The 19813-nt window shown below is 40.4% G+C and overlaps 1 protein-coding gene across 1 annotated transcript; it reads left to right on the forward strand.

The window, feature by feature from the left end:
- The first annotated feature begins 78 nt into the window (after positions 1-78).
- Positions 79-19799, forward strand: pnpla1 (patatin-like phospholipase domain containing 1). The gene is made up of 8 exons (XM_049580967.1): positions 79-168; positions 240-472; positions 2767-2832; positions 2918-3130; positions 3957-4017; positions 4143-4388; positions 4489-4586; positions 19542-19799. Exons 1-8 carry the CDS (start codon positions 159-161, stop codon positions 19797-19799), a joined length of 1185 nt encoding a protein of 394 aa, XP_049436924.1. The 5' UTR covers positions 79-158.
- The last annotated feature ends 14 nt before the right edge of the window (positions 19800-19813 follow it).

Consider the following 19813-nt stretch of genomic DNA (forward strand, 5'->3'; position numbering starts at 1 on the left):
CTCCTTCCATCTCCTTCTCTGGATCTGGATTCATGTCCACCTACCAGTTAGGGGTTGCCCAGTGCTTCCTACAATATGCACCTTGGATTCTGAGCACAGCACCTTGTGTCCTGGGTGCATCTGCTGGGTCTCTGGTGGCAGCTGCTGTGGTCTGTGAGATGAGCATGAGTAAGTGACTTTATTTTTTCTCCTTGTTGCACGTAACCACTGTTTCTGACTCAAAGTCTTTTATTTAACAGTTACTATTCGGGATGAGATACTGCATTTTGCCAAACAGCTGAAGGCTTTCACACTTGGACCATTTAACCCCTCGATCAACGTTTTCCACTGGTTAGAGTGTCTTCTACACAAACACCTCCCTTCCAATGCACACCAGCTGGCCAACGGGCGTCTTTCTGTGTCTATGACGCGCATGAGTGATGGCAAGCACATTTTCATGTCTGAGTTCCAGTCCAAGGAGGACGTAGTGCAGGTGAGTTGGCACTGCAGATTCATTAACCATAACTATAATCAAACAACAAATGATACCAATATTATTTTTCTACTCCAAATATCAAGCAAGTTATGCCCTACTACATAACCAGATGTCACCAAAGCATGCACAGAAAAGCAGGTAAAGTTTGCAGTTTGCTAGCTGCCTAGCTGGTCAATTTCACTTCACTTTGGCTAGCTGAGCCCTTACTCTACCACAAAATAGCCTAGGCTAACAGTAGCATAGCTAAAAAAGGCATTTCTGTGGAAATAGCCACTGCAACATTCAAGTTTTGTGTGAGAAATCACATCACTTAAATTGTCTGGGCACGAGTCAAATCCAAGCTTCTCACCTGTTCTTTTCTTTTTAAAATAATCACTAAGGTCAAACTTTATTTTCGTTTGGTCATGCTGCCAATGAATGCATCAACTGATTGCGTGAGTGAGTGTGCGCGCAGCTATAACATGCTCCCGTCTCGCGCTCATGTGTATTTTGGTTCCACCAAGCTCAAACGGTTTCAACTCTCTACTACGGATGCACGTCTTCAAGCGTAATAAAATAAACTGAGTTGCGGGATTTAGCTAGCAGCACAGCTCCACCTGCACACACAGATTCTTGATTAACAAGGGGGATAGTTTTTGGTCAATTTTCTAATAAAGGGGATGGCATCCCCCCTCATCCCCCCTCAGTTCAACCACTGCTGACACCCTCTTACATCTAAAGACTATGAGTTTTTAGTCACACACTGTCTGACTTTGCAAAGACTGGGTCACTATTTGCAAGACTACAACTAGATTCCTTTTGAGATCACTTACCATCCTTCTCCCATGAAAAATATTACACTAAACTCTTTATGAGAAACATGACATAGTAACAATTCCAAGAACACGTGAATCTAGGAACACAAGATAAAAGGCATCATATGTTGACAGTATTATTGTCAATTTAGTATCACTAAAATCCATCAGATAATCTGCATATGCATACAAGTTTGCATTTTGGATTTTGACCCTTCAGCTCGCTACCAGCCATTGTTGGTTAGCCCCAAGGGATTAGCTATTTTAGTGGGAGGAGACCCTGGGAGTGTGAGACAAACCATTTCACTCAACAACTCCACGCAGTTTCTCCTCCTTTCCCACAAGCGAAATGAGACTTGTTCACATTCTTATGTCTTCCCAGAGTCCCCTCCATGTTTACTGTCTACCCGCTTTGCTGCTACTTGTTTGATGCTGGAGAGAACACAGCTATTCTTGACTATTCACATGAGCCAAGACTAACAAATTATGATAATATTAAACATCTGATTTTGTCAGAATGGCAAGACCTGAAACAAACTGACTTAAGACAGTTCAGACTGAGTTTTATGACCTCCTTATGCAAAAAGATTTGGATCATGGGTGAGCGCACAAACTGGAGTAAAACTCTCATGGTTTAATTCTGATTTTAGAAATTTGTCCTCAACAGTGAAATTGCTTGAGAAGTTGTTTGGTGTGAGGCTGGTATTGTACTGTAATGTGTTCCCCAGTCAAATAGTTTTTCCCCCTTGTTGGTTAGAGTTAGGGCTAAGGGTTTGGTTCAGGTTTAGGTTGGGGGAAACTCATATTGACAGGGAAACAGTCTTCGACACAACACCTGCATAACTTGGTCCCAGTCAGGCTAAACCTGAGCTGTTGCTGAACCAGAGTTCAAGCAATCAAGCGAAAGCTATGGTTTTACCACTGCTTACTGGTGTGGTGCCACATTATTTTACTTTATTAACCAATTTCAGTCAAAATATTTCAAGTTCATACAATATCAACTTAAATAAATAATGAATTAAATACATTATATGACAATAAATAAGATAACAGATAAGATAATAACCTACATATGTGTTTAATGATATGGTATGTGATATCAAATGCTTAGGCCTATGCTGTAAATAAAAAATAAAAATAAGTTTCAATCTAAATGACCCCAATAAAATTATTGTAGTTACATAAATAGTTAACAGTGCAATGGCAAAAAGTTATTTTGACCAGAAACTCAGTATCTAATAATAATAATAATAATGATAATAATAATTATTATTTATATAGCAAGAAATGCAGCATAAAGTGCTTTACAATGAGGGCATTATAAGCACTGAGTGCTTCACATGAAAATAGACATTATGGACATAAAACAGAGAAGGCAATTCAATATAAAAGGACATTTAAAACAGTTTAAAACATGGATTAACTTTAGCCCTGACTCATTTGAAAGTCAAGTCACACTTGTAACCATTAACATGTCTATGCCCATGTTGTTCTCAGGCTTTGCTATGCAGCTGCTTTGTGCCTATGTACTGTGGAGTGCTGCCTCCATCCTTCAGAGGAGTGGTGAGTATTTGACGGCTTTTTCACGAACTCTCTTCAAGCACATTGTTTTGGTCTGTATCGTAACATATGTTTTCTTATCACGCAGTACTACGTGGACGGGGGTTTCAGCAACATGCAGCCAGTGCTGTCCGTACCCTACAGTCAAACCTTGACGGTGTCTCCATTCTCTGGAGAGACAGACATCTGTCCCGCCGACACACCTTGCATGTGGGACATGGTGGTGAGTGGCAGCACCTTGAAGGGGAACATGGCGAACAGCTTCAGGATCATTAATGCTCTCTACCCCATGGATTTAAAGGTAAGACCCCTTACATATTTGCAAACGTGGAAAAAGGAAATAAACTTGTGTTTTACTTTTAACAATTTGGACTCCTTTGAGGATGATCTCAATACCGCATAAACACAGATGTTATGTCTCAAATCACATACTTCCCTTAGTCCACTTCCATGTAGTATACTATGTGCACTATGTACTTATTGGCGTAGCACGTGAATTTCGACAGGGTAGTGTTGTCTCAAACCAAACACAGCCGTTGTGCACTTACCGGAAATGACAACCGCAAATTTTGACCTAGCAAACTAGCATTAGCATTCGTGTTATTGTTCGCGGTACCAAATCGGACTGCTAAATTAACCCAACAAACATACTGCTGGCCCGACAACAATATAGTGGTTCTTAGTGCAAAAAACATGTATATTTGTACAATGCAGCAACGTTCACGGTTGCACAGTCTTCAGCCGCCATTTCCAGTTTGAAAAGTAGTCCCTCCTCTTCCGCTACGTAGTCAAGATGGTGACCATTGAGGGCGAGAAGTGTCCATAATTCTACACTCAACTTCTTGACCTTTTTGAATGCACCATCCAGGTACTCATAGTGCACTGGACTGTTCCATACTCTCAGTGTGAACGCACTTATGCACTCAAAATATTAAGTGTAAGTACCAAAGTACACAATTTGAGACACAGCAATAAATATTTAAGTGAATTCTTCTGCATGTAAGAGTCGAGATGAGTTGAAACTATAGATGGGACGACCCTTTACCACACACATTGCACATCCTGCAATTAAACTGTAAAAAAAGACTTTCTAAAGGTTGTATTCTTTTTGTTTGCTTTCTTCCTAGATACTGGAACAAGCCTACCACAGCGGCTACAAAGATGCTTTTCACTTCCTCCAGAGCAATGGTGAGTCAGCTGTGTCCTCGAGGAAAAAAGCTTGCAGCATTAAAAAACTGTACATTCTTGTTATGTACAGACTCGGTCTGACCTACTTTCTTAACTTCTCTTTCATGCGTTTTCCTCATTTGCAGATCTTGCCCCATATTTGATGATACACAAAATATCCCAAGTGCCAATTAACTGTCACCAAACTAAATCGTTGATGAATCTGACGACCACCACAGATGAAGAGAAGGAGATGAAGGTGGAAGAGAAAACCACACTGACGACTTTTAGAACCGACAGACGCATGCAGACGAGAAACTCTACTGAGCACGAATTGACTGGAAATCGACCGGTTAAAGATCCTCCTCTCCATTTTGACATGGTTAAGAATGGTATGGCTGCCATGCATGCACACACCGACACACACACACATTAAACAGTCAGCATTTTACAGCCTGTTCTGATTTGCTTTTGTTAACATTTGTCTTTCAGTCATGCTTGGCAACATGGTGACCTATCTGAGCATGTTTGGACTCCCTGCAAGACTCTTATCCAACCTGCTCCTACCTCTCATGCTGTCGTTTTACGTTGTACACCAGAGTAGGCACAGGTAATAAATTCAGTGAACACACAGTACATGACATAGACATAAATGCAACAACCATTGAGGACGCAGAGGTTGTGTTCTCACGCACTTGCATCTACTTCTGTCTGTAACACAAAAATGCAACAGGAAGAAAAAATCTTTATGTTTTCTCAGATTTAGAAGAACAGTTTGACATTTTGGGAAACATACTTACTGGTCTTTTTTCTGCAAGAGTTAGAAGATTGACACCACTCCCATGTTTATATGGTAAAAATAGGACCAATTAGCTGAACATATAAACATTTAAGGTATCAATTGGTGAGGTTTAGAGGTGCTGGAAGGTTGATTTTGTCACCTTCAGACGGACAGGTTAGCTGCTTTCTCTCATCTCCAGTCTTTATGCTAAGCTAAGCTAACCAACTACTGGCTGTGGCTCTGTGTCTAGTGTACAGAAAAATACGGAATTGAAATGTACTGTTCGGTTATTCAGAACACCACACTATCAGGACAGAAGAGGGTTATCTGGACAATCTGTCTGCAGACAAGTTTCAGTGAAGTGCTGAACAGAGTGAATGTGTGGTTGTAGAAATAGAACGCTCTGTTTCTTGGTAAAACAGTGGCCTCATTTTAGTGTAGAGTGTCAGATTGGATTTATAAACACACCCAAAAACCTTCTTTTTTTTTAAACAATCTTTTTATTTAATGCAGACCAAACTCCAATTAAACTGTCAAACTAGGCAGTGCCGATTAACTATAAACCAAGATTCTGATACTGTATGGCCTACTTCTCACCTAAAATGTCAGAAACATATTTTAGTGCACTGTTTGGCTGTAGTATGAGAACTTGTGCTAAATAAACAATTATTAAAAAGAATCTGAACCAAGATTCGGTTAGCGTGTTGCCGATTTCTTGCCTACTTGTGTTGCCTCAAATGTTTACAGGGACATATTTTGGCTTGCTGTTTAACTGTAATTCAAGATTAGGCCCGTTTCCACTGAAGAAGTTCCTGGTACTATTTGGGGGGCAGGAACTACTACAGGAACGTCCTCTCGCTCGGCCCTCTCAACTGCCGTGTCTCCACTTAGAGAGCGGAGTAGGAGGAAGGTTCCTGTAAAGTTACGGGCTCTGGATGTGACGTAATCGTTGCGCCGAGGCGATGTAGGGGCGTAGGGACGCCATTAGCCGTTAGCGGTGTCTGTAATAACTCTGGTCACGGTCTGTGAAAAAAATATTTTTTCCAGCGGATGTCTTAGTTACAACATGATTGAGCTAACTGGAGTAGTTTCATGTTTTAAGAGATGACGTCCTGATGTTAACTTTGCTGCTGCTGTTAGCTGTCCCTGTCAGCTGCAGCCACTGATGCTTTCTAGACATCATGATTTCCCAAAACTGAATAAATACCACACATAGCAACACAAAACTGCTTTGCTAGCTCAATCATGTTGTAACTAAGATATCCGCTGGAAAAATATTTTTTTCACGGACAGTTTATTGAGTTATTACAGACACTGCTAACAGCTAACGGTTAGCCTAGCTAAACTGCGATAACCATGTTGTTATTTACAAAACGTCACATCCCGCCTTGAGTATATCCAATCAGCACCAAGTAATCCCCAAGCCCCAGTCAGGAGTTTCTCAGGGCCGTTCTGAGTACCTACTTCAAAGCAGGGACTTGTTTAGCCCCTATAAAAGTTCCAGAACTCTGTCCTTCGGGGGTGGTTCCTGTAATGGAGACACGCACCAACGGCCCCGGCCCCGTAAAATTACCCCGGAGTTCCTGCGATGGAAACGGGCCTTGCCGATTTCTTGCCTACTTGTATTGCCTCAAATGTTTACAGGGACATATTTTGGTTTACTGTTTAACTGCAATTCAAGATTGTGTGTTACCAGATGGCCACCATATTGTTTCCTGTGTCAAAATGGCCAAGCCTACATTACGTCACCCACCAGCGGGAGCATTTATTGGCCCGGTGTGATACAGGGCATTCTGGAAGTTGTAGGTTTTCTACGTCTTGAGGAACAGCAAATGCCACAGCCCTTTTTTCTTTGTTTTCCCTGGTCATGTAGCACCAGTTTTTAAAGTATTTGCATCTTTCTGCATTGACAGCACCGTTTTATGAAAAGACCATCCTTCCAGCAACAAAATACTTCCTTAACTCTGTCAAATCTATATTCACATTGGCCATGTTTCCCAGATCGCTCTTAGCGCTAACAGCTTCTGAAGAATGCTCTTAAAGGGCCAGTGTGTAATATTTGGCATGGCTTATTGTCAAATCTGAATCTGAATCTGAATATTCTACCCATTAATATGTTTATACAAGTGTATAATTGCTATAAAATAAAATTCGTTTGGTTTTCGTAGCCTTATAATTATGCTTTTATATATATATATATATATATATATATATATATATATATATATATATATATATAGCAAGGGCCTTGCTTTAGAGAGGTCGCCATCTTGTGCCGCCATATATGTAAGGCACACCGAGCAGACAATCCAGCCAGCCAGAGAACGCGTTTCGCGTGTATAAATGAACCAACGAAGACAGCGGAAGGAAGGAAGGAAGAAGGAGGAGGAAACAGCAGAGAGTGTTAGTAGTTTGTCGATAGAGAGTAGTGAAAAGTTTTTTTAGTTATAAAGTTTGCGAATGGACTACACTTACCACGCAACAGGAGAGAATGAGCCCGAACCGTCATCTGCGAGGAAAAGAAGATGCAACTTCACTCCTTGTGATGCACTCTCTGCGGCGCTTTTCCTCCTGGTGATATATCTCCCCAACAATGGTAGCTGTAGCACCGAATCCCATTCTGTGCATTCAGCCTCTCTTCTCGCCCGCTCAGCATCAAACACATGGAGTTCCTCATCTGTATGCTCCAGCTCAAACAGGTATGGCTCTGGGTCTGTGTCCGCTACAAGAAACTCTTCAAAATCGCGTTCAAAGTCGTCCATTGCAGCTACTACAGTCCGGAGATATTGCTAGGCTAAATAAACAGCTGAGCTCTGTTTACCAGCTACGCTGTCAGTCAGTGTGCGGGCTGGAGATTGGTGGAGCAGAGAGGGGAGGGGTTGCCCTCTTGGTATTGTAAACGAGAATGTGTGTATGGAGTGTGTGTGTTACGCTAGAAGAGTCAGAGTTTGGGACGGAGTCTTTTACCCCCTGGAGTGTTACCGGAGTTTCTGGAGTGCTCAAATAAACGGGCCTTTTTCCCGAACGCTCCTCTGGTCTCCTGCTTGTGAGGGATTCATTACAATATCGTAACATGGTTTAGATTTCTAAATAAACATTCACCTCGTCGCTAGATAGACCTACTCCTGAAAAACTCGTGTCTGCGCAAGGCTTTTTGTCATTACGAGGCCACTGTCATTTACCTGATGGGAGGGGTGAGCAAGTTTGACCACTGATGTCACTGTTTTCAACGGTTTTCAACCCATTTTACAGTGTCCCTTTAAGCCTCCCATGAAAGAAAAACGTGTTTTCCAGATCGCTCTTAGCTTAAGAAGATCTTTCACTAAGAAGGAGTTGTAAGATTGAGCTGACCCACTCTTAACAGTCTTCTTAGCGACCAAACGCTCACAGATCCTGCCACGTCAGGCAAATTAATAACACACTAAGCAAGGAGATATTTAAACAGTGCGCACCGGGCTTTCCAAATAAAGTACCAGCTGCCCCGTGCTGAGATACAACACCTCATCAACTAGTGTCTCCACACATCCAGAGGGCAACCCGGTGCAATTTCGCCCCTCAGCCCGGAGTTGCAGGGCCTGGCTGCACTGTGTTTTTATGCAGTGGGGAGCTTCCTGGAGGTGGTGGGAGATGGCACCGGCCTCAGCAAGGCGTCTGTGTTTTTTTGTTTAAATATAATACATTTCCTCATGATTCTCTTACCAAGACTACTTCTTAGTTAGGCTAGTTGTAGTCTTGTTTTCATCATGAAAATAGGTCATTAACAAACATTTATCGTCTTAGTTTTTCATTAGAATTATTAGAACACACATACACACGAGCAGCAGGGAATTAGTGCGTTAGGTAGCAGCACTGTGTGTGACTTTTGCGCTGATTAAGTGGTGGGTGATCGATTTGCCTGACATCGATTGATTTAGTTTCAGCACCGCGGTAGTGGCCACGTCCTGTTAAGAGCTTCTTAAAGAGCGATCTTAAGAGCTACCCTAAGAAGGGCATTAAGAATGCATCTGGGAAACACTCGTATCTTAGTGACCCTTCTTACCAAAGACGTTCTTAACTGTGCATTTAAGTCTGAAGATTGGTCTTAACAGGGAAACACGGCCATTGGCATTGTTCAGTTCATGGTTATGTTAAATACTTTGTAATCAAACATGATGTACAGCTTTTCAGTGAGTCATATCTCTCTCTCTCTCTCTCCCCCAGAATGGAGTTGATGTTCAGGCAGGTGCCTGAGTTGCTGTTCTGGGTTTGGCATGGCCTGAGACATTTTACAGTCTTCTTTTTCAACATATGTGTCTGCACCATCAAGAAGAACATAACCGACCGGTAAGACTGCCTCCATGAGTCATTACTCTGTAAAACTGTGTTGGATGTGAATAAGTCTTTACCTATTTTACTGCCAATTTTCGTGATCGGTTGTTGCATACTGTGTACTGATATTTCCTTTATAAAATCTCATCTCATGTCTGACCCAACTTGATCGGATTAACCTCAACTGGACTCATCTTGTTTTAGGATTATGCCCACCATCATGCTGATGCAGTGGCTGATTATAGTACTATATGAGGCTCCATAAGGGCGGATGCACTCTTCACCTCGATAAAGTTTTCTCTCTTCTGCCCTTTAAGAAGATTTCAAATGTGGGAGGCTACAGAAACAGCTCAGGGCTTCATCACAGGATGAGAGTTACACTGTATTCTTTGTATAGTTTTTCACCTGTATTTTGGAAAGTTACATTTATGAGTGCATGTTGCTATTGAATAGAGCAACGAAAAGTCTTGAAGGTAGAGTTTTGTTCAATTTAAAGGAGGACTTTATTTTAGCAAATGGTTAAAATATTTCTATTCTGTTTAAACTATATCACTGCGTCAGTAGATTGCAGAGCTCGACTGAGGCCTGATTGTACAGTCAGCATTGTGCTAGATTTGTGGTAGAATGTTACAGTATACGAAGCTGACCAAACAGACGTCAAATTAACAAGCAACACTACTCTTAGATAGAAAAGTTCCATCAACATAACTAATGTTTAGTCAGACAGTTGCGTAGGGTAAAGAGTCATGTGTAAATATTGTGTGATCAAAGTTACGTACGTCATGCTTGACTGGAAAATTGAAAAGCTGGCCTGATGGGGCACTGTGTAATTAGATATCTTGCTCTGAAGATCAACTGTTACATAAAATCCTTGGTGGATGTATTGCTGCTCTCTCAGTTTATATTATGCTGTACAACTATATCATTGTAATATTTTAAATCTTCATTTGTTAACGTTATGCCTAATGATCCTAATTATCCGCTTTGCTTAATCTGTAAAATATTAATTAAGTGTATCAGGGCCTAAATAGAAAAACTAAATGCTGACAAAAGAATGGCTGTAAAACAGCTGATTTTTGTGGGAAACATATTAATTTGTATTAATGCGAAAGTTTTAGTGAAACATTATCAACAAAAATTCTTTTTTGTTTGTCAGTTTGAGTCAAATTTGGAGTTGGCTCCAGGTTGCTTATCTAGAGTGTTACTAATCTAATTTCCTCGTGAGAGGTAACAAATAGTCCTGTGATGTGCTGTTTTCACACTGCAGCCTTTCACTCCTCATCCCCTTGAGTGTAGCCTTTGCTACCTCACTACAACTGTTCATTGATTTGATGTTAATCAACATTGTCCTCTGGCAAGTTTCCATTTTCTTTAAGCTGCTGGCACGTCCTCATTTACTGTTTTTTCACTGGGCAACACTGTGTGGCTAGCTGTTGCTGTTGCTTGATTGTTAAGCTTTTAATATCTTTTTTAAGTGTTTTTAGGCTTTAAGCTCAGGGTTTTATTGTCACTTTTAAATATGATGGGTCTGGATATCTAATTTGATCTAAATCTGACTTTTAACATTACATTAGTTTGTTTTAAGTTGGATGTTTGGCAAACATTCAGACCCAGAAGCATCTTCATACTGATTTTCAACCAAAATAAGTCGTAGGAGGCCTCAAATTGCAGATGGTCAGGGCCAATTTACGTTCCACCAATACCTTCATTCTGACTTGCTAATATTAATGAAAATTATGCTTTAAAATTATGCTTAATTGATTTCATGCAGCACAATTATTCTCATTAATAATGTGTAATTCGTTGATTTTATATAAACAGTTATTAAAAAATAATGGCAGGTTTTTCAAAAGTTTCTAAGTAACGTGACCCAATGAATCAAATTGAATACTAAAATGCATCACTACATTGGACATACAGGACATACTTCTTCATCTGGGATTCTAGTGCTGATTCTATTTTATATGAATATCTCTATGGAAATATTCTTGATTTTTTCAAACACTTTTATATAAGAAGAAGTTATATTATTATATAATGTAAGCCAATGACTCAAATGTAATACACAAGTATATCACTGCATTCGACACACAAGTCATATGCCTGTCTGGCACACTTCTGGATTGGTTCAAGTCCTATCTACAAGACAAGTAACACTTTGTTGTCTGAGCAACCTAGCATGACGTGGAGTTCCTCAGGCTCCATCCCTGGACCCTGCTTTTTAACCTCTACATGTTCTCTTTAGGCAGAATCATAAAGAACAATAACATCACTTATCATAAGTAAACGGATGACTCTCAGCATGATACAACACTCTCATTGACGCAGACTTGCTGCATCAATGCTTGGACCAAATAAATGGCTGGATGAACCAGAATTTCCTTCTAGTGTTAAATACAGACAAAAGTTAAAGGCTAAAAGTAGAGGTACATCTTGACTCAAGTCAGGAATCTTGGCTATAATATCAATTCAGATCCAACTTTGACAGCCATATCCAGTCAATAGCAAAGTCAGCCACCTTTAAAATCAAGCAAGAGTTTGAGAATACATGTCTAAGAACGAGCTAGAAAAATGTATTAATCTCATGTTGTTATCTTAAGTAGGATAGACTACTGTATTGGTCTTTTCTCAAAATTTTCACAAAGACTAAGGCAGCTGAACACATTTTACCAATTCTCAGGTCCATGCACTGGCTACCAGTCACTTATAGGTTGTGTGGAATCAATTTATAGTTAAAGGCCTGCATTCTTTTCTGACCTACTCCTTCTACATGAACCCTCCAGGCCTATAGGTTTTCAGGAAGAGGTCAGCTAACTGTTGCCAAAGTCAGAATAAAACATGATGAAACTGCTTGTAGTTATCATGCTGTCCACTGCTGGAGCAAACTTCCAGAAGACTTATGTTCATGACTGAACTGAACTTTTAACTGAAATTGCAAGTCTATGTTTGCATTGCACTGAAATCGCACTTTTATTTTGCCTTTTTATCTTCTATTATTATTCTTCCTCTTCTTCTGCTGACTATTGTTGTTGCTATTATTATTATTGTTGTTATTATTATATTAAACTTTCTATCTGAATCTGTTTACGTTATTCTCTTTTATTCTTTGTACATGTGTCTGCTTTATGCAAGAAGAATTTTCATGCACCTATTTTTCTTACCAGTGTCTCTTTAAAACTTCATTATGCACCTTAGGCTGCTTTAATGTATGAAACATGCTCTATTTGATTCTGGTTTGATTTCACTTCATATCCGAATATTTTCTGAAATTTTCCTTGCATCCCAGGATGTACACTGTTTTACATAAAAACTGAAATACAAAGCACGACATTTAACCAAACAACGCAGCCTTACAACTACAAACATATCACATCAGGCATTACAAACAATATAATCATTCCTTATATGTATGTACATATAAATAAACTTGCCTTTTCAGAATTAGCTGCTGGAAAATCGTGGAATTCTGACAAATCAAGCCAACGTTAGGTGTTACCATTGACTTCCTTTATCTTCACTGTAACATATTGAAACCAAGGTCTAAGTGCTTTTGGAATCATGTAGACCGCATTAATAAACGGTGCTCCCCTTATTTGTCTTGTGTGATGTATTTTTATTGCTGTAAGCTATGTGTTGCTGTTGGCCATAGCTTTTGCGTCTGTGTTCCCTGCTTCAATTTGAGAAATGTCTAGCGATTAGTTAAAGCCATCACAGATATTAAAATCTTTTAAGAATGGCTGCACATTTAGAGTCACCCTGCTACTCACCCTAATTTGTTTCACACACAGTCCCTAATTTAAATTGACTTGTTCCTATTCTTTCCTGACTGCAATGAGTGAATTGACTCCTTCATGGGGTTGGCAATAACTGTTCCGACATCTGAAATGTCATTTCATAAAATGCCCACAAGGTGGAGCATTGAGTGCAAGGGTGGAGCACAGTACAACTGGGCTGACTGTGAATTAAATGCCATGATGTCATGAAGTCTTCCAGTTCTCTCACCCAAACCCCACCTGAAGAGTACACAACAAACAAACATTTTAAAAACAAACAAACAAACAAACAAAAAACTCTAGTCTGCTTACTTGGATTCAACTCTGTACCTGCTGTCTCCACTTATTTCAGTATACTTTGATGAATAAACCATTTGAAATACTGAGAATGAAAATCTTTTTTCTATATGTACAAATTTCAGATGATTATTTACAAGACCAGAAATGCCACCTCAGTTTTGAATCATCCTTTTTAGTTGAGGGCCGTACTGGCTGAAAGATAAGAGTGACTGTGAATGCATTCTGGACCTGTTTTATCAGCTGTTTGCAAAGAGAACAGTCTGTCTGCTGACCACAGTCCCAAGTGTTTTTGAGGCATTTTTATGTCTTGTTTACAGACAGTACAGAGAGGTCCCCAGTCAGGCGTACACTCCACCCTTGATCAGCTAATCCACCTTTCACACTCCCGCCTGAACGGCGACATGTGTTATCACAGAGCCGGAACAGAACATTTGATATCTGTGCTCCGTGTCCTTTTCATACAGATGGCCTGTTACCTGCAGAGAGATCCTCTTATATAATGAGTGTGGATGGATCATACGGATAACACACACATCTGCCGCTGTCCCACACCAGCCACTGATCCAGCCAGTCAGCCGGAAACCAGCTGGCTTTGAAAAGACTTTGTAAAGGGTTCACACATTCGGGGTACGCAGAAAAAAAATTAAAAATATTAATCTCATCTCCTCTCCTCCTGGACTATCAAGGGCCATAAAAATTTGATTTGAGGAAATGACTGACATGGCTAAAATTAGCGCACTCTCTGCTCCCTGTCTCTCTGCCTCTCTGGTAACGATACCTCTAAAAGTGCATGACCGTCTCACTAATCCGCCTGGCAACAGGGTGAACAAAGCATATTTGGCCAATGTGACGGCACATGAGTGGACTGACATTTGGTTGTTATCATTTTTGATTCTCATTAAAAAAAAAAGGTGTGTATTGCTTTGTGTGAGGGAGAGCAGAGGAGGGAGAATTTATACTGATAGGGTGTCAGTGTCTCACTGCTCCTGATGAATGAAGATGGAGTGACGAGGCGAAAAGAGGATGACCTTTGAGCTGATAAAGCGGGGTTGTGACCTTTACTGCCTGACATGCAGACTCTCTGTTGGACTCTGTCTTGCTTCTTTCATTGAAACACGGCCACACATAAATCAATAGGCCATAATGGCAAGGCAAAACCAATCACAAATTGCTATCTCTGTAACATTTCATAGTTTGTGTTTATGTGATTGCAGATGACAAATGCCTTAAACCACTGAGGAGAGAAAAGCTAAGAAGTCAGATGATGGCAAGATGGGAGGGAGGTTTCTTATGTCTGACTGGGGACATGTTCAACATTAGTGAGAGACATGAAGAAGACACTCATGAGTCCACAAACGCATGCCTGGTCTGGTATGATATATGTGCATGTGTGCCAGCTTGTGTTTATGTATGCACGGCCACTGGTTTACACTTGAGAGGGTTTAGGGTATTAGAGATATGCTCTCTCGTACTGTATGAACCCTTACTTATAGTATTAGCTCAGTTTGTGTGTGTTTGCAGATTTGCATTACTATGTCTAAGTGTGTCAGTGCGTGTGTGTGTTTGTGTGTTATCTGCCACAGTGAATTACTACAGTATGTTTTATCCATCATCTGACTGCTGAAGTGAAGCTTTTTAACTCTTAGAATCCCATACCAACACACTCTCTGTCCCAGCTCGTCAAAAACCAATGACTTGTGCAGTGGCCCTAGTACACGTCCTGGTGCCCCTCCCCTCATCAATTTTGGATGCCCAGGGACAGCGTGCCTATTTATGCTTGTTACATGCTTTGTTTCTTTTCAAAATAAACTTCCATTTTCACAAGAAATGTGCAGTTCCTGCTTGTTGACTGCATATAAGCTTTTCAAAATAAACCTAAAACATTTTACTCATTTATTTCCTTAGATATAGGCTGCAAAAATAGGCCATGTGGTTAGGTTTAGAAAAAAACATCATGGTTTGGCTTAAACTAAGTGTGATGGTTACTGATGTAAGCACCTAGCACAAGATGTTACAGATACTTGCAAACTATGACGTTATGAAAATAACTTGACTGACTTTTGGTTTTATGTGGGACTCCTGGGTGAAAGTCCAGAATTTGTTTGACCCATCCACCTCCCCTCCCACAGGCCCTATTCTGATTTTCTTGCTCTTTATGCAGTGGTAGTTGCCCAGATTGTCAAAAAATGCAGCTGCCTGGTGCATCTCACACCACTGCTAAGGGTGCCTCTATGCATCGGTGTGTGACGGGAGTGGGAGTGAGACCGGATTGCTTACACACTGGCACTTACAGATGCGACTCGTGTTTTTCTCCCCTGTCTTCAGACCACATGCATACAAACTTTATAATATTGTCACAATCACTTTACAGTTTATCTGCGAGTTTCACTTACGTCCTTTTGAGATAATGTATATCACAGTATCACATTGTCCTTCTGAACTCAGCTGATCCAACACTTTGGTCCAGACTGAAACATCTCAACAACTTTTGGGTGGATTATCATGACATTTAGTACAGACCAATTGGCACCCTCTGGGGCTGAAAAAGGAAGCCGACAGGGAAGAGCCAAACAAAAGAATGGCCACATGAGCCTGCCTCCAAGAGCGAGTCGGTCCTTATAGACCCCCATGTTAAGATACCCAACTTTGCAGCAGAAATAAACATGGTATAAAAAATGGTTTTGGTCTCTATGTAGCTCTTTCCCTATTCATGACTGTACAGGGGTATATGTTTAAACTCACTGGTTTAAATGTTATTAAGGCTTGAAGTTATGCATAATTAAGGGCCGCTTTGAGTGACAGGTGAATGCTGTCCATTGACGAGTTGCTAGCACAGTGACATTATTAATTATGTGACATAACCGTAGCGTGACCCCAGATTCACAGATATGTAGCCATAGCTGTCACTATTTCAGTGTGTTGTCAGGTCATAAAAGTTAACTGGAACATTGTGGTTGCCTGAAAAAGTCTTTTCATCACTTGGTTGTACTACAAGATCCTCTAAGTAGTTGGATATTCAGTTTTTTTAGTAAGTACATTTTGTTTGAATGGATTCAAGCCTCTTTTTTGCGAGCAAAAATTAACATTAGCATTGTTATAGTTTACCACAGCTCTAAATGCACTGTGCTAACCAAGCAAGTAGCTAGCAACTGGGTTATCTCCACCCTCTCATTCAAATATGGTCAAATCTCATTACTGCTGGCTCCAAAAACCCAGGATGGCAACGGTCAAAATGCCAGACTTGAATCTTCAAAATGGGAATCCACAAAACAATAGGTGATGCCACAGTGGCAACATCCAATATTTTATACAGTCTATGGTACAGACACACAGCACTCAGAGGAAGAATCCTACTGACTTTGGTGATTCCTTCACTTTTTCCTCTGGCGCCACCTGCTGGTTTAAAATTCTAATTTGTCATTTATGTAGAAACCCAACTAAAGACGCTGCTTTTCGCCTCAGCTTCACTCTGTGTTTACTGTTAACTGGCAACATGTTAGGCAACATGCTAAACTAAGGTGGTGAAAAAGGGAACAAATACCTGCTCAACACCAACATTTTAGCAGTGTCATTGTAAGCATGTATGCAAAAATTAAAAAAAAAAATTGAAAATTGAAAAAGGTTTTAAAAAATTCTCTTAAAATGCCCACGTGACCAACTATCACTGAGTCTGTTTGTCTGTCTTGAAGAGGTAATCTGTGGGATCTGGAAGGGATAAATTTAGATTAATTCTTTCCACTCAATCAACAGACCTAAACAGATGTTACCAGGTTTCACTGGGGAGCACAACTTGCACATGTTTTAATGAATGACTGTGTTTTGTGTGTGTGTGTATGTGTGTGTCCGCCATGGATCTCTAAGACCCTCAACAGGACTCTGTGATCCAACTGAGTAATAAACAGCAACAGATTGACAGTTTTCTGTTTCTAATCCTCTCCCTCTTTCGTCTTCCAATTTTAGAGTCCACTTGATTAGATGTAGACACACTGTCTTGATGATGATGTCCGGTACTAAGGGACATCTAGGCCTATTCCTTGTAAAACAGACTGGCAGCTCTCCATTTCAGTCTTAATTCTTTTTCACTCTTTATATCTTCTTCCCTCTTGACATCTCATCATTCACCTAAACCTTAAAAAATAATGATATACACAAGTTAAGGAGAAATAACCCTAATAGCTAGTTACCCCAACTGCAAACATGGATGGATTACTGATCGGGCCAACCAGGCACAGGCCCAAGGACCCAGACTGTCAGGGGGCCCCATGGCTGCTGCCCACTTGTAACACTTCAAATGTCAAATTAAGACATACCAACCAGGAGAAGACTCAAAATGACCACAAAGAGACCCAAAACAACCTCAGGGGGGAACAAAATGACTACAAAGTGACACTAAATGACAAAAAAGACACAAAATGATCTTAATGAGACACAAAATTACTTTTAAAAGAGACTTAAACCACTACAGAAATACACAAAACAACCACAAGGAGACAAAAAAAAAATGACCACAAAGAGACACACAACAAGGACAAAAAAGACAGAAAAATTACCTCAGTAAGACACAAAATTACCTCAAAGAGACCTAGACCACTACAGAAAGACACAAAACAACCACAAGGAGACACAAAATAACTACAAAGCAACACAAAATCACAAAAAAAGACACAAAATTTCCTTGACAAGATGCAAAATTACCTCAGGAAGACACAAAATGACCCTAGTCAGACACAAAGATGCCTTGAAGAGACCAAAACCACTACAGAAAGACAAAAAACAAGCACTAGGAGACACAGACAACAAAAAGATGCAAAGCCATCACAAAGTCTGTGTGTCTTGCTCCTTTGTAGCAGAGGTGGAGGGGCCCTTTGCATATCTGTGCCCAGGGGTCCACATTGTCTCATAATCTTCCCATAACTACAAAAGTACACAAGATAAAAAGAAAACACACCACACATTCAGTTTCATCATTAATGAAATAGTTTTAAAAAACACATAATAATGACAATTTAAGCAGTCAAATCAAATGGACACAGTTATTAAACAAACACAAAACCTCTCCCTCATAGATTCTCATTAAACCAGCAGAGACAAAATTCAAATTCAGAGTCAGAGTTGGGATGTTTGTCCAAGCAGGCAATGAGCATGTTGAGGAAATGGAGTCAGGAGGAACTATGCACATCAACCTGCGACAGGAGAATAAGAGAAACCTGGAAAGTAGCAGGAGAGGAGACTTATCTTCACCTTTGGAGGTCCAACAACGACAAGGAAGTCCACAGCTACATCGAAGATTCATCCAAACCCACTCTGAGGATCAGCACACTTCCAGCTGCATGTTGTTGCCCAGGGAAGTCCAGGAAATCCAGCTGGTTCTTGGAACAACTCCATTTATTTTTATATACATGTCGCAATGTCCAGAAACTGAGATCAAACTTTTAGTTATCTCCTCCTTTAGCCACTCTCACTGATCTTTTTGCTCTCCTCTATGCTGTTAGATTTCCCCCTTCTCCCAGCTCACAGGTGTGCCTGATTGGTCTCCTCACCTTCGTTTCCTGTCAGAGTTAAAAAGGTCTAGTCTGTATTTTCTCTTTCCCTCGTTTCTGCTACACTCCAATTCAGAAGGTTTAATTTAGAATTGTAAAGCCATTAGGTTCAGGAATAAATGTCATAAATGCCATATGCAGATCTTCTTACCTTTATTGTCAAAATCATAGGTTTGTTTTTGTGTGAATTTAGACTATTTAAATCTATTCTAAGTTGTATATCTTCAATCATGTAAGTCTGTAGTTATGTAGTTAGCAATTATGACATCAGTGTTTAGTCATCTACATCCTTAATGGAGCCTCATGTATCCCATGACAGTCAGTAATGAGACACAGTTTTGTTCTGAGTTGGAGTCATAAAAAAGTATCATACGTTGCATGTTTGTTTTAAACATAGAGAACATTCAGTGGGAGCAATGTTCTCTTTTTACAGAACATCCTACTTATAAAGTTATTTACATACACAGTTCATTCATACAACCTCATTTATTGGCCTCAGATGCTTCGGTGGAGGATTGGTAGGTTACAGGACTCCAGAATACCTCAGCTGTGGCGATGTGAGCACTGCTCTGTCCTGCTGGTGCCAAAGTTGACCTTACAACCTTTTGAATCACAAGACTTTCTATTTAAAAACGTTGACAACAGCCACCAGTGCTGTGTTGGAGACACACTGGGTGACGAAATCTTCATGCTAACCCTCTGTTCCGTGTACTTCAAATGACAAGGCTCCTATTTTTATTTATCATTTATTTATTTTTATAATTTAAACCATTTGAAATGACACCAAAAGAGGATTTTATATTTTCTTTAATATACATGTGGCTCTCCTGTTTCCTAATTCAGTGGATGGGTTTGCAGAGTGAGTTCCAGAGGGTGGGAGCAGCGATGGAGAAGGCCCTGTCCTCCCAGGATTTGAGAGCGGAGTGTGCGGGTGGGAGTGTGATGATGGAGGAGCTCAGACAGGTAGGGTGGGGCCTGGTTATTGAGGGCTTTGTATGTTATGAGGAGGATTTTGAAGTGGATTCTCAGGAGGATGGGGAGCCAGTGGAGCTTATGGAGAACAGGGGTGATGTGGTCACGGGTGTAAGAGTGGGTGAGTAGCCGTGCAGCAGAGT

Source organism: Epinephelus fuscoguttatus, linkage group LG7 (genome assembly GCF_011397635.1).
Source record: "Epinephelus fuscoguttatus linkage group LG7, E.fuscoguttatus.final_Chr_v1".
Taxonomy (NCBI): domain Eukaryota; kingdom Metazoa; phylum Chordata; class Actinopteri; order Perciformes; family Serranidae; genus Epinephelus; species Epinephelus fuscoguttatus.